Source organism: Orycteropus afer, unplaced genomic scaffold (genome assembly GCF_000298275.1).
Source record: "Orycteropus afer afer isolate SDZICR_OR568_19922 unplaced genomic scaffold, OryAfe1.0 scaffold00179, whole genome shotgun sequence".
Taxonomy (NCBI): Eukaryota; Metazoa; Chordata; class Mammalia; order Tubulidentata; family Orycteropodidae; genus Orycteropus; species Orycteropus afer.
The window spans coordinates 5,037,922-5,047,730 of record NW_006921766.1 but is presented as its reverse complement, the minus strand read 5'-3'; the positions used below and the strand labels follow the sequence as shown (position 1 = coordinate 5,047,730).

The window sequence follows — 9,809 nt, the reverse complement described above, 5'->3', positions numbered from 1 at the left end:
GCCACTCCCAACAGAAATACTCCAGGTGGACAACTTCAGCAATCAGGAGCTCCTCAGTTGCTCATAGCAAATTCCACCTTGGAGTTTACAAAGACTTATGGGTAGAAAAGCCACACTAAGTAATTTACTACACCGCAAACTCTCATCTGAGTAACTTAAATATTGTTCCCTACATTCCAGATGTTTTCATTCAAGGAGGATAGAAGCCTCTGGGCCAAGAGATTAGAAGAAATTACTTAGAGCAAAAATAGAGAATGTTCAGAATGGGAAAAATTCAAAATAGTATTTCTTATGGAATCCAGACTTTCCCTAACCATAGAGGCTGGATAAACCCATGAAACTATTGCCCTTAGTAGTAAACTTTAAACCAAAAATATCTCCTAAAGTCTTCTTAAAACCAGAAATAGTTTAGCTTAACTAATAATGCACGTCTGCCTTGAGCATTGTGCTCATTTAAGATCTATCTATATGGGACTAAGTTGACAACAGCAACTCAAAAGATTAGGTAGGAAACTTAGGGGACAGTGGATTTATGTTAATGAGGGAGGGACAATTCAGAAAAAGAGGGTAAGAATAGTTGCACAACTTGAAGAATGTAATCAGTGTTACTGAATTATACACGTAGAAATTGTTGAATTGTATGTTCTGCTATGTACATTCTCTAAAAGAACAACAAAAATAAATTGTAAAAAATAGGCATTATACTAATTTGAATGGTGTGTAAAGAAGGAAACCTTTCTGTCAAAGAGAAATGAGAAAATGTTGCTGTTTAGCAGTAGGGTACAGGTGGTGCATGGAATAGCATTTACTTCATATCTAGAAGTCCAGAAAAATCTCATTTGCTTTCCTGTTCATTTGGAACCTTATCCTATACCTGTAGTTTCAGATTCCTTTAAATCCTGAGGATTCAGACAGGTCACTTGAGAAGTGATCTCTGGAAGCACATGAAAGTGAGTAGAGAAAGTTAAGACAGGGAAGGCACCTGGGTACAGGCACGTTAATGAACAGGTTGCTTGCTGCTCATACTTAGAATATCAAAACTCCTTAAATAACAAAACAAAACAAAAAAACTGACCTATTTTTATTAAATTCCATCTCAAGGACAATTCTATTCTTCCAGTTGTTCAGTCAAAATCCTTGGAGTCTTCATTAACTCCTCTCTTTCTCTTAGACCCTACAATCAATCCAATAAAATCCTGATGTGACTCTCCTTTGACCCTCATTGCTACCATCCTGGTCCAAGGCAGTATCATCTCTCACCTGGATTGTTGTAGGAGACACCTTGGTGCTCTGCCAGGCTTTAGCCTTGCCCTACCCACCGTGGTTCTCAAAAGCATTGTCAAAGTGATGCTTTTAAAATATACTTCAGGTCACTGTCATGCATCTGCTTAAAAGCTTCCAGTGGCTGCCCATTTCACTTAAGAGTACAGAGTAAAGTTCTTCCGGTGGTTCACCCAGCCCTGCACTACACAGTCTGGCTCTTCATTGCTTCTCTGTTGTCATCGTCCATGTCTATCCTTCAGTGCTCTCTACTCCAGCCCTACTGCTACCTAATTCTTCCCTCTACTTGTCACACTCTTCCCCTAGTTACCCAGAGGCCCTTTTCTCACCTCCAAGTCTTCTGAAATGCCATTTTGTTGAATGAATGAATAGCATGAAAAGTACCTTGTACAGTTTGTAGTGTATTATAAGTGCTCAGTAAATGGTTGTTGTTGTTGTTGTTATGTGCCATCGAGTCAAACCCGACTCATAGCGACCCCTCCTTGGGTTTCCAAGGCAGTATCACTACAAAAGTAGGATTGTCCAACCTTCCTTCCGAGGAGTGGCTGGTGGGTTTGAACTGCCAGCCGTCTGGTTAGCAGGCAAGTGCCTTAGCCACTATGCTACCAGAGCTCCCTAGTAAATGGTAGCAATTACTATTATTTGATTCTCACAATAGCATTGTATGGTAGCAGCTATTATCCCTATTTTACAGTTGGGAAAACTGAGGTAGCCAGATAAGTGAATCAGCCTAGAGCACTAGTTTTCTAACTGTTTTGACTTTGATCCACAGCAAGGAATGTAATTTATTTTACATTCTATCCTGGTACACACTTATGTGTATGCATGAATACATATAATTGAAACAAAAGTTTCACAGAACCTTAATTAACCTTACACATGATGCACTCTGGCATCAATTCCATCCTAGTCCATTTTATTTATTTTTTTAATTGCTAGTTTCAAACCACTAAGTTGATTTTAAGAACTGCTTTTGAAAAATACTTTTCCAAACCTTTGATTCTGTGTCTGTTGCTTTTCCCTGTGGCAACCGCTGAACTGGCTTTCTAAAAAGTGATTAGTGCTAGAAAAGTGCTCAGTGTAGGCTGAGTCCCTACATGTGACATTATAAGCTTATTATTATTATTTTTTTCTGCTGTCCTCTGTGAAAGATAAGTGCCTCTTTAGACGTAAATGGATGTGTGATTATGTCAGAGGAGTAATAGGATTAATGGAAAAATTAGGATGGTTAAGTGAGAGAAAAGGAAGGAAAATATGTTTATCAAGAAATCACTAATCAAGTTGTTGTGACCGTGGGCACTGCATCATGATTGTGGGGGATATCAAACTCAATTGGCATAACGTACTTGCAGTGAATTGCTTGATATGGCCCTTCTAGCCATTGTCCTCCATTCTGTGATGTATTGTAAATCCTATTATCCATTCCTGTTTGGGGTAGTGTGGTAGTTAAGGTCAGGTATCAACTTGGTTGGGAAGCTGGTAGTAGTCATTCCCTATGACTGGCAATGGGCTCTGTGGTGGGATTTGCCTTGAGCTGCTGATTGTTAAAGCCATCCACTTGGGTTATTGCTGTTGGACCAACACAGGTGGAATGTATCTTGAGTCCTGCCTTGCTGGAGGGTATAATTCAAATCACCACCCTTAGCTTCCTTGAGGGTATATCTACAAATCTCTTGGGAAGGTTTGCCCTCCTATTGCTCCAGTTCTGTGTTGTGGCTCATCCTCATCTCACCCTTGGATTTGGGACAGCAGCTGTCATCTGATCTGCTGATCGAGTTTCATCAAACCCCAAGAATTGGGAGGATCTTCCAGACACACTCATGGACCTGGGACTCGCCAGCCTGCCAGCCTCCACCGCTACTATGTGAGATGATCCCTTGGATGTCTGTGAGTTCTGTGAGGTGTTACAGATAAAGACAGAACCCTAAGATGGGGGAAATTAGTGGGAAGAGGAGGAGGAGTTAATGTCTGAAATGATGGAATGGCACAGTAGTTTGGACATTTGGGGCATCTTTAACCTCTGCCTCATAGGGACCGGCCTTGTGCTGATCTTTCTGAGAGAAACTGTTCAAGCAGTACTACATAAAAACATTATTGTACATCCTACTTGAGTGAGTAGCAACTGGGGTCTTAAAAGCTTGCAAGCAACCATCTAAGATGCAACAATTTGCCACTCCTTGTCTGGAGCAAAGAAGAAAGAACAAAACCAAAGAAGCATGGAAACAATTAGTCCAAGGGATTAATGGACCATATGAACCTCAGTCTACGTGACCATGAGACCAGAAGAACTAGATGGTGCCTTACTACCACTGTCAACCATTCAGAAAGGGATCATTGTAGGAGATCCTGGATAGAGTGGGAGAAAAATGTGGAACAAAACTCAAAATCATAAAAGAGGCCAAGCTTACTGGTCTGATAGAGATTGGTAAAATCCCCGAGACTATGGCTCCTAGTCATCCGTTGGGCTTGGAATTGAACTCACTCTTGTGGATTCTGGCTAAATAATAGGTATGTAATGTAAACATTAGGCAGGTACACTCCTTAGAACAGTCAACCATGAGAGATCAGAAGGGCAGTGTTTGCACAGGAAGATATCTCAGAGGGCCAGAGTGAATAGGAAAGGAGGACACAAGGAAAAGATAACCATAGGAAAGAAGTGGGAAGAGAGCTGTTATATTATGGGGATTGTAATCAATGTCATGAAACATTCTCAGTGTATGAACTGAAAGTTTAAAACTATAAATAAAGTCAGAAAAAAAATCCAAATAGAAGTATTAAAATTTAGCATTTTATATGAAATGCTAGGCAGGAATAAAGAAAAATTTGGTGCAGTTTGACTAAGACAATTGTGGACAGACCAAAAAGCCTCATCCTGAGACATAAAGTCACACCTCCAAGTTGGTTAAACTTAAGAGTCAGCATCTTAACAGGAAGTCAGAATAATACTGAAGATATTTTCTACCGTCTTGGTTATGCTACAATGGTGGTCAACAGGATCTTCTATCTGGACTCCTGAAAAGTTCACCCTTGACCTGGAAGAGAACCTACAAATGTGCTGGGTGCCGAGCTCATCTAAAGTTTGCTCTTGAGGGAACGATCACATAGTTACAGATGTTTTTAGATATGTGAGTCGTTTGTAACATTAAAAACAAATGTCACAACAATATTTTGTGGTCAAACCAAAGATATGTGGCAGGGACAGAAGTTCTGGACATTTTCGGTAGAGAAGCCTAAGAGGGGTCAAATATAGAATATATGAAAGAGCTTTATCTTCATTCAGTGCATAGTGAGGTTAATATTTACCCTTTCTCTTTGACACTGAATTAAATACAGGAAGTCCATGGATTATGAATGTCTGGTTTACATACAACCCATCCCATACAACCTGACCCTCGTAAAGCCTATTATATTGAAAATTCAAGGTACATACAGTTTTTTGTAATAACAAATGGGCACTACTTTTCGACCTACAAAGATACGTTATTGTTATTCTATTGAAGATTTTTAGTGTATCTGGAAGTGTTTCACTAATGTTTTTTATGCATAGAAAGGTATACTATATACTATGTATTAAGACAAACATTTGACTGAGTGATGTTAGATACACTGTACCTAACTTTTCTGACTTATCTACAAACTTGATTTAAAGAGAGACTTAGGTATTCCCTGCCCTTGAGGGGCTGTCTGGTGATGCAGGGGTCAAAGCATTTGGCTGTTAATGAAAAGGTCTGCAGTTTGAACCTACCAGCTGCTGTTGGGTAGAAAGATGAGGCAGTCTGCTTCTTTAAGATTTACAGCCTTAGAAACCCTATGGGACAGTTCTACTCAGTCCTATAGAGTTGTTGTGAAGTGCAATTGACTCTGTGACCATGGGTTTGGTTGTTATGATATAAGCATATACAGTAATACAACTGATTTTGGTCAGAATTACAGACATTAGGAGTTTTGATAATTCTCTGAATTTTTACTCTGAATCGATAAGGAATACAGCCAAGCATCAAATAGATAATAGTAAATCTTTTATTTTGAAATACTTTGCTTTCCTTCATAACTGCCAAGTTTTAGCAGCCTTTTTGATGGTATGAAATTGCCATATTAGAGTCTTTAGTTCCTATAATTCTTTGATTTTAATGATTGATGGCCTTAAGCCATGAGACTTCTCAGTGTTACTTACATAGGATTGTTTACTCAGAAACCTGTCTGCTTAGTAGTTTGCTAAATATGGGCACCTATGTAAAGAAAAGTGGTGTTCCCTGCCCTTGAGGGGCCCCTAATTTCCTGGAGGACTTGTCATTGCATTATTTATAATAGTTGTACGTTTGTCTTTCAGATAAACCCAAACAATGGAGGGGTTACTGCATTACATAAACCCAACACATGCCATTTCTCTCCTGAGTGCTCTCAACGAGGAGCGCCTCAAAGGACAGCTCTGTGATGTGCTTCTGATCGTTGGAGACCAGAAATTTCGAGCTCATAAAAACGTCTTGGCTGCCAGCAGTGAATACTTCCACAGTTTATTCACAAATGAGAACGTGTCACAGACTGTATTTCATCTTGACTTTTGTGAACCAGACGCTTTTGACGGTGTTTTAAACTACATCTATTCTTCATCTTTGTTTGTTGAAAAGAGTAGCCTGACTGCAGTGCAAGAGCTTGGCTATAGTCTGGGGATTTCATTCTTGACTAACATTGTTTCTAAGATACCTCAAGCCCCCTTCCTGACTTGTCTCAGTAGAAAAAAAGGTTTCATAGAAGATAATGAAAACAATTCCCAAAAGAGAAGTGTCATTGTCTGTCAGAGTAAAAAAGAAGCACAAAGAAAAACTGTTAGTCAAAACCTACCTGATGTAAGCCATGCTTCCAGGCCCTCACCTGCCATTGCCAGAGAGACCAGTACCAGTAAGCCACATATCCCAAAATTGACTGGTCCACTTCACAGTTTGCCACTCAGTGAGAAGAGTTGGCCAAGACATAGTTCTGTGGGATACACAAAGTTTCTTGAGCATTCCGGCTCTTTGGATGATCCCAGTGGAAGCAGTTTGGTGAAAAGAAATACAGTATTGCCGTCAGAACCTCTGCAAAACAGAGAAGCTGCAGATGATAAACCGGATATGAGTGGTCAGCTTCCAAAAGGAAAAGCCATAGAGCTGACTTTGAGAAAACCACAACTACCTATTTTGTCTCTGTGTGGGTCATCAGAGGCTTCTAATCTCTTGAAAGAGACTGACACAGGAGGTAGTCAAAGCAAAGAAAGAAATTTACTATATTACTCAAAATTGGGATTAATGGTTCCATCTAGTGAGCCTAGTTCTAGATACCAAAACATTGGCCGAAGTGGCCCACTTGTCAAGAGTTTCCTCAGACGGTCACTGTCATTGGATAGCTGAGTTCCTATATATTCACCTTTGATAGATTTGAAATCTTCCCAGGGATCATTTTTCCTTTCTAATGATGTGCCAAGGAATGCGCTTTGTGGTTTACCCAAAAAGTCATCTTTAAAAGGTGATAGTGAGAAAGTGGCCCTGGATGACTGGACTCCAGAACTATCACCACATCGCCTTAGGTCCTTCAGTGCTTCTCAATCCATAGACAGGGAGGTTGCCATTCCTGATGAGGAGGTCTGCATAAGAGTGGAGCCTAGCAGCCTGTTCTCAGACCCTTTAGACATCATGAGAGTCACTGTGGGGAATGCTACAGCGGCAATGGCAGCATCCTCACTGTCAGTCACAAAAGAGTTCTCTCGGAAAACAGAAGATGACCCACGGGAAATGAGCAGACCCCCAGGCAAGTGTAAATTCCAGGCTGACAGAAGGTTGCCATTCAAGGAGCTAAAGGTAAATGAGCACAGATCTCCTGTGTCAGAAGGTAACTGTGAAGAAGGCTCGAGTCCTGCCCTCCTCGAGGCTGACTTTCCAAATTCTGACTTGAATAAAAATGAATTTGGTGAGTTGGAGGGAACGAGACCAAACAGAAAATTTAAATGCAACCATTGCCTTAAGATCTTTAGATCAACAGCAGTTTTTCACCGTCATATTAACATATATCATAACCCTAAACAGCCCTATGCTTGTGACATCTGTCACAAGAGGTTTCACACAAACTTTAAAGTTTGGACACACTGTCAGACACAGCATGGCATAGTGAAGAACCCGTCCCCAGCCTCTAGTTCACATGCTGTCTTGGATGAACAAGTCAACCACATGATCACAGTAAAAGAGGACAATGTGGTTAGCGATTCTTCTGAACAAATTAAATTTGATTGTGAAGATTTCTCTTGCCTCACTGAAAACCTCAGTCTTTCTAAGCAATTTAAAATCCAGATCAAAGAGGAGCCCATGGAAGAGGCAGAAGAAGAGGTGACTGAGACCAGTGTAGCCCCCAAAGAAACAAGTACTGGCCTGTGCACCTGTGAGAAATGTGGGAAAGTGTTCACAGTACAAAAGCAGTTAGAATGTCACCAGGAGCTTCTGTGTTCCGTGAAACCTATCATCTGTCATGTTTGTAACAAAGCTTTTAGCACGAATTTCCTACTCTGGAGTCACTTCCAGTCCCATGTGAACTTCAGTGCTTCTCAGTCCACAGACAGGGAAGCTGCCTCCCCTATCACAGAGTTTCATATAAAAATGGAGCCCAGCAGCCCACTCTCAGGCCCTTCAGATATCATGAGAATTACCGTGGGAGATGTGTCAGTAGCAACAGTGGCAGCCAGAAAAGATTTTTCACTGACAACAGAAAACGACTCAACAGAAATGAGCAGACACCCAGCCAAGAGGAGGTTCCAGGCTGAAAAAAGGTTGCTATTGAAGAAATTAAAGGTAAATAAACGTGGATCTTCTGTATCAGAAGAGAACTGTGAGGAAGACTCGAGACCTATTCTCCTTCAGGCAGACTTTCCAGATTCCGACTTAAATACAGATGAATTTGGTGAGTTGGAAGGCATAAAATCAAATAAAAAATTTATATGCAAACATTGCTTTAAGATCTTTAGATCAACAGTGGGTCTTCACCGTCATGTTAACATATACCATAACCCTGAAAAGCCCTATGCTTGTGACATCTGTCACAAGAGATTTCACACAAACTTTAAAGTGTGGACACACTGTCAGACACAGCATGGCATGTAAAGAACCTGTCCCCAGCCTCTAGTTCACATGCTGTTTTGAATGAAAAAGTCAACCACATGATGCCAGCAAAAGAGGACAATGGGGTCAGTGATCCTTCTGAATAAATTAGCTTTGATTCTCAAGATTACTCTTGCCTGGCAAAAGACCTCAGTCTTCTGTATCAGAGAGGATTACATAGAAGAGACAGAGGCAGAGGTGCTTTAAACCAGCATAACCCCCAAAGAAGGAAGTACTAGCAAAGATACCAGCCTGTGACCCTGTAAGAAATGTGGGAAAACGTTCATGGTTCAGAAGCAGCTGGTGCATCCCCAGGAGCTTCTGTGTTCTGTGAAATCTTTATCTGTCAATGTTTGCAGCAATGCTTTTTGCATGAATTTCTGTTTCTGTTGTCACTTCCAGTCCCATGTGTTTCATGCCGCATTGGAGTTGGTGCACTTCAGATTCTTATCTGAAGTGTGCCTTGTGCCAACAAATTCTGTCTGCTGCCTGCCCCCATTGCCCAAGATCTAGCCCTTGGAACCTGACAGCCCAACCAGTTTGTCTTAAAATCTGACATTTACCACAGAGAAATTGTTTGGACCCTTAGAATCAGATACACGTTTTTTTTTTTTTTGTTTTTTTAAACCTTGACTCACCCCTTTCAGTGATCACATTTAAAAGACAGTTTATGTTTAAGCTTTGACATAGGACATTCAAGACTGCGTGTAGTCTTTGGAGTCATGAACAAACCCACATTAAAACACTGACCTTTTTTTACCCATTATAAAATGAGATAGTTTCCAGTTTTTGACCTACATTGTGAAATATATCAGAAGAAATTATATTTTTTGAAAAAGAATAATAAAGGTTGGAAATTATGCTTGAATTTAAGTTTGAGGCAAACTGATAACAATTAGTAATATCCTTGCTCAATTTAAGGCATACTTTAAAATATTATTGTTCTGGACTTTACAGTAACAGAGTGATTTGATTTTGTTAATGTTAAAAGTTGATCCTAACCTTGATTGTTTGCATGATTCTTCATTTCAGGTGTTGTAGTACAAGAAATTCATACTCTGTTAGGAGTGGAAAGAAATGAGTTTTTTTCATTGAGTGAAAACTTGAGAATTATTGCTATGAAGAAGTAATTAGGAGCTCTGATAGCATAGTGCCTAAGGCATTTGACTGCTAACCAGAAGACTGGTGGTTCAAACCCACTAGCCACTCCTGGAAAGGAAGGTTGGGCAATCTACTTCCGTAGTGATACTGCCTTGGAAATCCAAGGAGGGGGTGCTATGAGTTGGGTCCAACTCGACAGCCCATCACAACAACAGTACAACTTGAGGTGGAGAAGCATTAAGTAGAAGTAGTTTATAGTGCTCCTGTGTGCATTATGGCAGCAAGTGTTTTTTTTTTTTTTTTTTT

General features: G+C 40.3%; 1 protein-coding gene across 1 annotated transcript; it reads left to right on the top strand.

The window, feature by feature from the left end:
* The first annotated feature begins 5,624 nt into the window (after nt 1-5,624).
* Nucleotides 5,625-9,171, top strand: LOC103202429 (zinc finger and BTB domain-containing protein 21-like). The gene is given in 3 exon segments (XM_042781837.1): nt 5,625-7,891; nt 8,846-9,032; nt 9,034-9,171. Coding segments are annotated over 3 exon segments (2,592 nt in total).
* Nucleotides 9,172-9,809: the final 638 nt, after the last annotated feature.